Source organism: Archocentrus centrarchus, chromosome 13, assembly GCF_007364275.1.
Source record: "Archocentrus centrarchus isolate MPI-CPG fArcCen1 chromosome 13, fArcCen1, whole genome shotgun sequence".
NCBI lineage: Eukaryota > Metazoa > Chordata > Actinopteri > Cichliformes > Cichlidae > Archocentrus > Archocentrus centrarchus.
Genome location: NC_044358.1, coordinates 17,405,877 through 17,418,767, shown reverse-complemented (window position 1 = coordinate 17,418,767; position 12,891 = coordinate 17,405,877). Strand labels below are relative to the sequence as shown.

General features: G+C 42.3%; 2 protein-coding genes across 3 annotated transcripts; one reads left to right on the top strand and one right to left on the bottom strand.

The window, feature by feature from the left end:
• Positions 1-3,268: 3,268 nt before the first annotated feature.
• Positions 3,269-5,492, bottom strand: LOC115791107 (post-GPI attachment to proteins factor 2-like). Its single transcript, XM_030745215.1, has 5 exons — positions 4,860-5,492; positions 4,433-4,682; positions 4,181-4,287; positions 3,970-4,078; positions 3,269-3,798 (listed from the first exon to the last, which is right to left on the bottom strand). Exons 1-5 carry the CDS (start codon positions 5,028-5,030, stop codon positions 3,668-3,670), a joined length of 768 nt encoding a protein of 255 aa, XP_030601075.1. The 5' UTR covers positions 5,031-5,492; the 3' UTR covers positions 3,269-3,667.
• A 452-nt stretch (positions 5,493-5,944) lies between these two features.
• Positions 5,945-12,253, top strand: chrna10a (cholinergic receptor, nicotinic, alpha 10a). Of its 2 annotated transcripts, XM_030745212.1 has the most exons (6): positions 5,945-6,109; positions 6,400-6,525; positions 8,973-9,118; positions 9,259-9,413; positions 10,104-10,636; positions 10,727-12,253. In XM_030745212.1, exons 1-6 carry the CDS (start codon positions 6,025-6,027, stop codon positions 11,425-11,427), a joined length of 1,746 nt encoding a protein of 581 aa, XP_030601072.1. In that variant the 5' UTR covers positions 5,945-6,024; the 3' UTR covers positions 11,428-12,253. The 2 variants fall into 2 exon arrangements, with proteins under 2 accessions (XP_030601072.1, XP_030601073.1); XM_030745213.1 differs by lacking the exon at positions 6,400-6,525.
• Positions 12,254-12,891: the final 638 nt, after the last annotated feature.

The window sequence follows — 12,891 nt, the reverse complement described above, 5'->3', positions numbered from 1 at the left end:
TAATATATAAATATCTATTGTAAAAATATAAAGTTGTAGTTGTTGGTTTTTATGGGGCATGTTATCACAGCTCTGTCAGTAAGAGCATGGCATGGTATAGTGCAGAAACAGAATAATTTACATAGTGTATTTTTAGGGCTCAGAGTTGAAGAGATGGATGAGATGGATATAAAGCCATCAGGCAGCGGCAGCCTGATGTCTTGGAGAAGAGGGAGTGTCCGTTCCAGCTAAACAAACCACCCTTTTAAGGGCTATGAAGTCCTGTTTGGTGCAGTTTCCCATCCAGATGGTGATGCTCCCATGCAAGATGTTCTCGATGGTGCACTTCTCTGATGTTTTAGGTACTGAAGTCAGTATTTTTGCAATCATGAGAAAAATATTTATTATTTATCACTCACATTTATTAACCACTTTGGGACTGTAATAGAAATATTATGCATTGTGTAAATCAAAACCTTTGATTGTTTCAGTCATTAAAGATGTGTTATTGCGCATATTAGAGTGAAAGGAAAGGTTTGCAAGAGAGACCTGCTACGACATGTGGTTTGGAGATGTGGCACTGACAAAAAGAGAGGAGGAGGCAGAGTTGAAGATTTTCATTGACCAGGAGCGACAGGATTAAAAATAAGTATTTTAGAGGGACAGTTTGAGCTGAGTGGTTTGGAGACAAAGAGAGGCAAGGCTGAGATGGTTTGGACACGTGCAGCAGAGGGAAAAAGATATCAAAGATAGAATAGGAGAAAAAGAGGAAGACCACAGAGAAGTTTCATGGAGGACATGCAAAGGGTTGGTGTGACAGAGGAGGATGCAAGGGAGAGGGTGAGATGGAGGCAGATGCTCCACTGTGGTGACCCTTAAAGGGAATTGGGTGTAGTGGTGCAGTGTGGGGGAAAACTCATTCAGAAATATGTGACATTATTTCTATTGTGAGCGCCAGTGGAGTTTGTGTACAGGTTGTGATCACCTGAGTTCAACAAGATATAAGCAGATGCTACACAAGCTATCATGGCTGATTTCCAACCCTGAGAAAGCTGAATCAGTGCTTCAACTTTTATTTTTAAGTATCTGTACTTCTACAGTAGTAAAGAATGTGTGTACTTTTGACATCTCTGCCTCAAATGCTTTAAGGGATAAAAGTTATGATGCCAAGATAGATGTACTATAGCCTACAATCAGCATTCAGGATGCGCTGATCTGTCTGACATGCTGGTACACAAGTACATGACCCCAACATGTTCAAGGTGATGGCACTTTCCCCTCTCTGGATACTTGACCTGTGCATCTCAGAGTGTTTGCTCATCTACGAGAGAGACTGTGCCCTACTGAATGAAACAGCAATCTCTTAAAAGGTTTTGCTTGGCAGTTGCCCACAATTTGAAGCAAGTCAGCCTGTCAGCATCTCAAGCGAGACGAATATCATCTTCACCACACATGTTGTTCAGAAGGAAGGCTACATCCCAAGACCCTCAAAACCACAACCAGATTTGTGTCAAGACGTTTGCCGCTTCACTGTGACAGCGTGGACTGGTGTAACCTCTGTCCAAAGTGCATGTCAAGGTGGAAATCCCAGAAGTACAATATGTTACTGTGCTTGAATGCACACCAACAACGCTTTGCAGGATACTGCCTGAAGTAAAGTGGATCTAATACCCAAAAGCCTGCTGTTGCATTAACACAAATTTGAAGATTTATGGCTTTTGTTGAGAAGTTTTAAAAATAGTCCAAGAATTTTATAGATTTTTGCTAATCTGGATATCAATTCAGAGTTTTACCACAAAGGAAAATATTGATCATGTGGCAGAGACCTCTATTAAAAAAAAAAAAAAAAAACTATGGGGTTGTTTGCAAAATAAATTAAACATTATTGTCATTACTGTCCCAGATTTATCAGTAATATGAAGATTTTTTCATTGCTCTCTTCTTGGTGTGGCCATTAAAGGGTTAAAGAGAAATAGGTTGTCTATAATATTTTTAACAGTGTTTATTGTTATTTTTCTTACTCGTTTTTAAAAACTGGTAGTCAACCTTTGCACAAATTTAGCACTGTTAAAGTGCGCCACCTAGAGGACTGCTTAGGCCAGCACAGGGTCCTGTAGCTTCCTAAAAGAATAAACCTGCACATTGAGGCCTTTTTCAGGTGTGCTTCACATGTGATATTCCATACACTTGCCATACAATAATATTGATTAATATTAGAGACCACCCAAAATGAAACTTCTTGCCAGTCATTTGCATCGACTGGTTAAGATTTATGGGTGGATTAAAGAGATATACTCAAACAACAGGAACCATTTTAAGTAGACTACTGTGCAACCTTGTAAGGATGGTCCTAATGAACAGTAGCTTATAATAATGTATTAAATCAACTCATTAAGTTGACGTGCACATATGCTTTAAGTCCTGGCAGAACTATGAAATAACCTTTACAGTGATTTGTTCATTAGGCATAATTTGCACAAACATACACCTAATTACACTGAAGTCCGGAAAACTTTAACCAAACAAATTTATTTCCATGTGCAGGAATTCCTTTGCACATACATGGAAAGCCTGAGGCCTTAGACCCCAACAAGGTAGGCATAAACAGATATGGCATTGCCAAAATTGTGCGAAGGTAGTCAGGCTAAAGCAACTTAAATTATACACCCTAAATGAGATTTTGGCAGTTGTATAAATGTTATTAGCTGGGATTAGAGTTTCACTTTGAGATGTAACCAACAATTTTACCATTATTGCCGGCCCTCCAGATATCGCAGGGACGTGAATCTTAACAAGACCCGAATATTAGACATTTCACAAATACAGGACTTCTCTGAGGCACGTTATCAGTTGTATTTGATTATAAAAGTTTACAGCATATTTTTTTTTAATATGAATTTCTTTTCATCACATTTTCCACATGCCAGTTTGGGGCATTCCTGGAGTATACCCTTTCATTTAAAACTGCAGTGGATGAAAAAGACAGCATCAAGGCTAAATGTTCCAGAGGAAATCCAGATTTGAAAAGTGTTGAATACATTTCAACTGGTAACATTTAGCAACTATGAAAAGCTATGACACATTCAGTTATGTTAGTGTGTATGCTATTGATTCGTCTCTGTTCCCAACTAGCTTAGATTATAAATTCTGTGGTGTGTGGCTTAGTTCATGTAACATACTTGTCCCTATAAAAATAAACCATGAATAAATGACAACACAGTATAAAGTGCTTTCTCAACAGCAGCCTGAATGTTGTATTTTATTACAGGAATGTAGATGTTGGTACATTCTGAATTCCAAGTCTTAGTGTTCAGGTTCAGAATGCATCCATTTCCCACCCTCCAGTTTATATTTCAAAATAAAAGCCAAGCATACTTGAAGAGCTATCACTTTACTTTGGCACACTTCTAGTATTACCACACGTTTGCAGTGCAGTGTAAATAAATTAAAATGGCACATTATGTAACATAATGTAGGCATCCATGAATGAGACACTGAGGCAAAAATGCACTTAGAGTTATCTGAAGTATGTGTAACACATGTTCACTCTCTAAGGACTTGAGAGCTGTCATCATGGAAATATATGGAAAAGGCCTTCATCCCACTCTTCCTCTTCAGCAGGATCAAGGCTGTTGTCATCCGGTGGTTGAGGGCTTGTACATTTAGCACCTAGTCCTTGACTTTCTAGTCAGAAGTCTTTATCCTCTGAGGATGAAATGACCATGACCTCCCGGCTCTTAAAGTCCCACACGGCTGTGAGATGGAAGGCCATGTTGGAGAATACAACTAGATACTCAAAAAGGGCAAAAAAGGTGTAACCTGATAAAAGAAGAAAGAGAGTATACATAAAAATATTATTTGATCAGAATATTGTGCCATTTTTTGCTTTGAAATACTGTAAATATGACTAATCCATTTTAATTATGCTTCATATTCTCCTATAAAAAAGCCCCAAAGCCTCACAGAAACAAAGACCAATTAAATACTCACTCCCTGATTCACAGTACATGTTGTGTTTCCAGTAAAAGAATCCAGCAAAAACACAGAAGCACACATTGAGAAGTAGGAAACGCACTTTCCAGTGGTGAGACTTGGCATCCTTTAAAGGGCACAAATAAGTAAAGAAATACTAAAACTGAATGTACTTCTACAAATGATGTGACAGTTTTTAGTCTCTGGTGTCTCATTTATCATTGCTTACCTCAGGGCTTAGTGAATACTTCTTAATAGCTTTCCATAAACGGCAGGTTATCAGCATGTAGATAAGGGAGCTTACAATGAACAGGACAAAACCTTCCTTGTGCACAACTAAAGAGCAAAAACATAAAGAACATAATATATTATACTTAAAACAACTGAAACTCCTTCTATTTTATACCCAGTAAGATTAAACAAGTAGTATGTGTTTGAACAAAGCATGTACAAAAATGCAGATTGAATACTTATTACTCACAGTATGTCTCGGTGGATGATACGTATGTGAGCAGCAAGAGTCCTAGGTTTTCAGAAATGGAAAAGGCCAGGTTCAAGCAGCTAAGTGAACTCTCTGGAAACCTGGTGGCAAAGCGAGCCTTGTAGAACTTGAAGTAGGTAAAAGCCACCAGTAACCTTGGTGCTGAGTGTAATCCAATGCAGAACCTCCATATGTGGCACTCGGGACTTAGGCTTATAGAGGCACTAATAGATGGCAGGTAATTAGGAACCTAAACACACAGAACGAGGATTTTGTTTCGGTTTAAAATACATAATCATATAGTATTAAAGCTAAATGTTAAAACAGACAATAGGTCATAGAAGCTACACAATCAACCACAGACCTATGGTCATAAAAAAGAAAAAAAAAAATAGTTTGCTTACATTTGCAAAAACAGGGACATTACCTGGCAATGTGTACCGGTGGCATCTTCAAAATGAAACACAGAGGATATGAAGACACAAGTTATGAGTCCGAGCAGTGGTAGGCACACAGTAGCCAGAACACAGGTGGCAAATGATACCCTGATCACCAGGGGTCTTTCATGCCCCCAAATATTTGAGCCTTGTAACATCATCTGCGACAGTGGGACAAAGTCTGATCTACGCCAACAAAAGCGTGCAAAGATGATCACACACGGGATATAGCACACCTGGCATTTTTAGCTATGCTAGGTCAGAAATACATAGGCTGGAGATCAGTGAAGATGTGAAGCACATCCTGAAGGTCAATCTGTATGGTGAAATTGTCTGGCACAAATACACGCATGAATTTACTGAACACGCAAAACCTAAATCCACCCTACCTCCACCCTGTTTACTGTTTGCCAGCGGTGTCTTCCAACAATACCTACGCTATTACAATAATATTTACGGGATCAGGCTGCGCGGTGGACGTGCATATTTCAGACCATCTATCAGCTATCATCGATCGCCTCAAACGGAGCTCCAGCCATTTTAAAATCCTGCAAGCTTTTGCACTCATGAGATTTCAGATGAATGCTCCGGGCAGACGATAACGGGCCTGCGGGTGCAGCATCCTCTCTGCGCGGTGGAAAAGGAGGAAAAACGTAGGTGGGGTCCACCAGCACCCGGAAGAGAAAGTGAGCGGAGGAGAGTGTTGTGTTTGCTACATTGCGTTATATATTTCAAAGTAATGCACAAGCCACATTATACATTATTTATAAAATATGTATTAATCACTGGCCAGATGGAGCCTGAAGAACCAGAGCGAAACACGTGTTATTATTTGTTTGGAAGTAGCCGGGAGCTCTCCGTGGTGCTGAATCACAGCAAACATGGGAAGATTCTTGTCATCGTTCATTCCCCATCCAAATCCCATCAAAGCAACGCGAAATACTGCCGTGAACTTGGTGCGCTTGCACAGGTTGTACACGTGGTGTATGTCGGAATTTGTTCTGCCCCTCCCCTCCCCTTTCAGAGCACTCGCTGGGCTTGTTTAGCACGATACTACATCGCTGTTGAAATTCCCACAGGTTTACTTTAGTAATTATTATTTTTAAACGAGAAAAAAAAAGTTATTTGGCGCGGAGGAGCTCAAATGGTTCTCGGATGGAGATCATTTGCTTCAGCAAGATGAAACAATGGAGAATCCACACTTTATTTCGCTGGCTTCTGTGTGTCGGTGTTTTGCCGAGTAAGTTTATATTCGTTTTATTCTCCTTTTACCTCACGTAATCTAAAATGTTCATTTCACACTTGCCCGCGGCCACTTTTGATGGCGAATTTAGGTTAGTTAACTGTTATATAAAACTATAAAAGAAGAAGGAAGTATCTTAACAGTGTTCTGACAAAGATAAGGACGATATGTTAGGACAACTTTGGATAAAATGTCTATAAAGTGTGATCCCAGTCGGCTGTATATCATTTTATCTATTATATATTATAGATCATCCAATTCACGTCATATTTCCTCTTCCCCTCAAGCTGTTACCCAGAATCTGAAAACTTGTTGCCAGCTGTTTGGGGATTTTACTGTCATCATAATCCCGCAGACCTTCTTTGCATCCAGCTCAGAGGCTTTACTGAAACAGGACTCAGGGTTAACATCTGGTTAGTCCAAATCCATTGTTGACACTGGGAATAAAGTTTGTACTATAAATTATAATGCTTCCTGTTGAAAATGCTTCCTGATCGTTTCCTGGTACTTTAGATGATTATAGGAAATTAATTAATAATTTCTTTTTAATGCCTGAATAATGGCTTCACATGTTTGCATTTTTTCCTGAATAATTCCCAAGGCTTTCCCCCTTCCCTTTTTAGGCTAATTTTGATTTGTTGTTTGTTCAATGGATTAAGCATTCAATCAACACATGCTGCAGTCCACACACAGAGGCTTAGCAGAGAAGGTCACTGGTGGCACATGTTGGCAGATGTGTTTGGTCTATTTCTAGAACCTTATAGAACGGAAATATACATTGCCACTGTCCTCTGTTTCTACCACCATCTGTCATGTATTCACATTTTGTCTCACATATCCCACATGTTCCTCCCATCCACTGCACTGCCTTTGCCGTGTATGTCACCAGCTTAAAAATCCAACGGAACAATTTATGATCACATCAGGATGCCCTTTATATTTCATGCACTTCCATTTTGACTAAAATGGAAGTGCTTGGGAGGAGTTCGGTGAGGCTATGGAAAAAGACTTTCGGACGGCATCGAAGCGATTCTGGCAAACCGTCAGGCGACTCAGGAGGGGAAAGCAGTGCTTCACTCACACTGTTTATAGTGCGGGGGGGGTGCTGCTGACTTCAACTGAGGCTATAGTCGGACGGTGGAAGGAATACTTCGAGGACCTTCTGAATCCCACTGACACGCCTTCTGTAGTGGAAGCAGAGTCTGGGGATGAGGGGGATGACTTGACCATCACTGGGGGTGAGGTCACTGAGGTAGTTAAACAACTCCTTGGTGGCAGAGCCCCTGGGGTGGACGAGATTCGCCCTGAGTTCCTGAAGGCTCTGGATGTTGTAGGGCTGTCTTGGTTGACACGCCTCTGCAACATCGCGTGGAGATCTGGGGCAGTGCCATTGGATTGGCAGACCGGGGTGGTGGTCCCCATCTTTAAGAAGGGAGACCGGAGGGTGTGCTCCAACTTTCGGGGGATCACACTCCTCAGCCTCCCCGGTAAGGTCTATGCCAGGGTGCTGGAAAGGAGGGTGCGTCCGTTAGTCGAACCTCGGATTCAGGAGGAACAATGCGGTTTTCGTCCTGGTCGTGGAACGCTGGACCAGCTCTTTATCCTCTCAAGGATATTCGAGTGTGCGTGGGAGTTTGCCCAACCAGTCTACATGTGCTTTGTGGACTTGGAGAAGGCATTCGACCGTGTTCCTCGGGGTGTTCTTTGGGAGGTTCTGCGGGAGTATGGGGTGTCTGGCCCATTGTTGCGGGCCATTCAGTCCTTGTACAACCACAGTGAGAGCTTGGTCCGTATAGCCGGTAATAAGTCGGATTTGTTTCCTGTGGGTGTTGGACTCCGTCAGGGCTGCCCTTTGTCACCGATTCTGTTCATAATTTTTATGGACAGAATTTCTAGGCGTAGCCAGGTGGCGGAAGGCTTCTTCCTTGGTGGCCTCAGAGTCTCATCTCTGCTTTTTGCAGATGATGCGGTTCTGTTGGCTTCATCAGGGGGGGGCCTCCAGCTCGCAGTGGAACGGTTCGCAGCCGAGTGTGAAGCGGCTGGCATGAGAATCAGCACCTCTAAGTCTGAGGCCATGGTCCTCAGCCGGAAAAGGGTGGAGTGCCATCTCCGGCTCAGGAACGAGTTCTTGCCTCAAGTGGAGGAGTTTAAGTATCTCGGGGTCTTGTTCACGAGTGATGGGCGAAGGGAACGGGAGATCGACAGGCGGATCGGGGCTGCTTCTGCAGTGATGCGGACGCTGCACCGGTCCGTCGTGGTGAAGAGGGAGCTTAGCGTAAAAGCGAAGCTCTCGATTTACCGGTCGATCTACGTTCCTACCCTCACCTATGGTCACGAGCTTTGGGTAGTGACCGAAAGAATAAGATCGCGAATACAAGCGGCAGAAATGAGTTTCCTTCGAAGGGTGGCTGGCCTCTCCCTTAGAGATAAGGTGAGGAGTGCGGCCATCCGGGAGGGGCTCAGAGTAGAGCCGCTGCTCCTCCACATCGAAAGGAGCCAGTTGAGGTGGCTCGGGCATCTGATTAGGATGCCTCCTGGCCGCCTCCTGGGTGAGGTGTTCCGGGCATGTCCCACCGGGAAGAGGCCCCGTGGTAGACCCAGGACACGCTGGAGAGATTATGTATCTCGGCTGGCCTGGGAACGCCTTGGGGTCCCTCCGGATGAGCTGGAGGAGGTGGCTGGGGAGAGGGAAGCTTGGGCTTCTCTGCTTAGGCTTCTGCCCCCGCGACCCAGCCCCGGATAAGCGGAAGAAAATGGATGGATGGATGGATGGATGGATGGAAGTGCTTGGCATAATTAATGAAATGCATCACTGGCTTTGTGTCAATACAGCTTTTAACTGTTTCTCTCCTTGCTCTAGCTTGTGGGTGTGCTCATGGAAAATATGCTCAGAAGCTCCTAAAGGATTTATTCCCAAACTACACTAGTGCGCTGAGGCCAGTAGAGGACACAAACAACATCCTGAATGTGACTCTGCAGGTTACACTGTCCCAGATAATCGACATGGTAAACTCCCACAATGCACATAATAAGTAAAATTCATCCATTCAGAAGCACACGTCTGTAATGTTGTTTTGTATTTGACATTTTTACAGTTCTATCTATAATATTCTCCTTAAGTTGTCTTCATTTTCAATACTCTACAGGATGAGCGAAACCAAATTTTAACTGCATATTTATGGATACGGCAAGTGTGGTTTGATGCACACCTCAAATGGAATAAAGGCGATTATGATGGCCTTGATACCATCCGCATACCGGGTAGTTATGTATGGAGACCTGATATAGTCCTCTATAACAGGTAGGTTGGATGGGTATAAGGTGTATTCGGTTTAATCATTTGAATATTATCTCAGGATAATATTCTAATTCTGTGTTTGGCCCAGCACATACACTGAGACCTGAGAAATTATATTTTGTTCACATTATGTTTCACAGCCTGAATGACAATAAAGCTGAGTCTGAGTCTGAGTCTAGGATGTCTTTTATTGGCCAGCCTAAAAGGCGCAAGCTGAACGTTCCTTGACTCCATCATTTATAGGTTGTCCACGGCTCTGTCTGCTTTTTCTTATAGCCCAGTAATACAGCTCACACAACAGTCCAGGTAACTATAAAAACAGCATCTGAAACAGAAATTTTGAAGTTAAGATAACTAACAGAAAGAGCAAGAAAGTATCATTCAAGCAGGTGTGAAAACCAAGAAAGTTACATCTTTTAGTGATGCCTGTGATAACTTGAAACCATCATGGAGGCTAAAACATGTTGAAACATAAAAGTAAAAATTCATGCTGCATTATTGAGAAGCCATAAAAAACAGACACAATGCTGAAGAACTGGTGTGCTCGTCCCTTTCTATATAAGTTTGCAGTTCATCAAAGCTGCTTTACAGTGTTTAATTTTTAAATACCTATATTTTTACTTGATCCTGGTGTTAATGTAAATGGTATTGTAGGACTTTTTTTTCAGTAAAGTTTTCTGTCTTTTTTTTTAGTGCAGACGATCATTTCACTGGCCCCATGGACACCAATGTGGTGATCCGACATGATGGGCATATAATGTGGGATTCCCCAGCAATCACCAAGAGCTCGTGCAAAGTGGATGTGTCTTTCTTCCCGTTTGATGCTCAGCAATGCCGGTTCACCTACGGATCCTGGACCTACAACGGTAACCAGCTCGACATCCTTAATGCAATGGAGAGTGCTGACCTGGCTGACCTGGTGGAGAATGTGGAGTGGGAGGTGCTCGGTATGCCGGCAAAGAAGAGCATTGTTCTTTATGGTTGCTGTGCTGACCCTTACCCAGATGTGACCTACACACTGAAACTTAAGAGAAAAGCATCCTTTTATGTCTTCAACCTGCTCATACCATGTGTGATGATTTCTTTTCTGGCACCGCTGGGCTTCTACCTTCCTGCTGATTCTGGAGAGAAGGTTTCTTTGGGTGTCACAGTGATGCTGGCACTCACTGTCTTTCAGCTGTTGGTCGCAGAGATCATGCCTCCCTCTGAGAATGTACCACTAATCGGTAAGGACAATAAACTAGGATCAGATCCCAGTATGTGTGATAACACTTAAAATCTGTTAACTGATTTTATCATCTTATTTCTTTCCACAGGAAAATATTACATTGCAACAATGACCATGATTACAGCCTCAACTGCTCTGACCATCTTTGTCATGAACATACATCACTGTGGCCCTGACGCCAAGCCTGTTCCCAAGTGGGCCAAGAAAGTCATTCTGCAGTACATGGCTAGAATGTGCTTTGTTTATGAAGTTGGAGAGAACTGCATGTCACCTCAGCCAGAGAAACCGGAGCCGCTTCCTCTACAGAACACCAACTGCACCATGAATGGTCAGGCGGGGCCGGGCAGAGAGGATTATGTCTTCAGAATGGAGAGAGGACAAGAAATAGTGGGCTCAATGACCACAGAGGAAAAAGAAGACATGGATCAGATACTGTCTCCAATGGGCTCAATGGGGAGGAACCCTACAAACAACTACAGCTCTTGGAAGAATGGCATTTTCACAAGCATGGACTGTGGAGACTCTGGGGATGGGAGGAGGTGCAGGAAGGGAGGAGTGAGTGATGCAGAGAGAAAAGACAGAGAGGTTTCCTGCAACCCCCAATGCAATGAGAGACAGCTGCTGCGTAATATAGAGTATATAGCCAACTGTCACAGAGATCAGAGGGCCACGCAGAAAAGGACTGGAGAGTGGAAGAAGGTGGCAAAAGTTTTAGATCGTTTTTTTATGTGGATTTTTTTCATTATGGTGTTTTTCATGAGCCTTCTCGTCATGGGTAAAACCATATAACTGCAGCTCTTGTCAGAAGGTCTAAAGACAGCACAAAATGTTGTACAAAAGATTAACACAGGATAGGATGGGAATCGTTCAATATCATCAGATTCTGTAAATGCCGCTCATATTTCCAGACATTTTTGACATGTCACCTCCTGTTGCACACCTATTTGTGAGTAGAATTAAATCTTTGATAAAATTGTTATTTATGGGTTTTAGAGGTGAGAAATTTTTCCCCATTGTTGTGTGAAAGTTACCGCATTCACCCAAGAAATGGCAAGTTCTTTGGTAAATCTATATATACTGCTCAAAAGACTCAAAGGAACACTTTGAAAACACATCAGATTTCAATGGGAAAAAAAAAATCGTGCAGGATATCTATACTGATTGCAACTCAAAATGGTACTCAGCAGTTTGTATGGCCCCCATGTGCTTGTATGCATGCTTGACAATGTGGGGGCATGCGCCTAATGAGATTATGGTGTCCTGCAATCCCCACCAAAATCCCATCAAAGGCATCACTGAGCTCCTGGACAGTCTGAGGTGCAACCTGGCAGCGTTGGATGGTCTGAAACATGATGTCCCAGAGGTTTTTTTTAACTGGATTTAGGTCAGGCGAGCGCAGGTTCCATTCAGGAACTGCCTGCATACTCTCACCACACGAGGCCGGGCATTGTCGTACACCAGCATGAACCCAGGACCCACTCCACCAGCGTACAGTGGATCAAAGGATTCATTCCGGATACCTAATGGCAGTCAGGGTGCTGTTGTCTGGGCTGTAGAGGTCTGTGCATCCCTCCATGGAAATGCCTCCTCAGACCATCACTGACCCACCACAAACCGGTCATGCTGAACGATGTTACAGGCAGCATAACGTTCTCCACGGCTTCTCCAAACCATTTCACGAAGTTTAATTGACTTGACGCTGAACTCTGATTAAAAAGTGTTCCTTTAATTTTTTTTCTTTTGAGCAGCATATTTTATAATAATGGTATTTTTTTTCCCCCAGCCATTCACTTTTGAGTTTTTCATTAAATAAATAAAATATTGATTTGATTTTGTACAGAAACTTTTGTTTTCCTTTAATTAAAGGGTTCATAAAGTAATATCATGAAGTGATAAATCAGTATGAACCACTGTTGCTTAAGAAACATCTGTGTTAGAGGAAGATTAAAATGTGCACATCCCAGAAACCAATTAGTTAATTCACTGGTACAGAATGAAATGATGAAGCGATGAAATAAAGACATGAACTAACCAAGCAGCAACATGCCAAAAACAGTAGTGCAGTTTCTTTGAATACTTGAGACTGACATGTTAAAACACACAACTTTAGAGCAGAAATAAACATGTTTTCATCCTGGTTTACAAACAATTTAAGTCTCTATAGCAAAATTTACCCTTTGCAACACATATTCAGGGTAATTTTTAAAAAATATTTTTTCATCGCTCATTCATTTAAACTTAAAGTTATGCCAA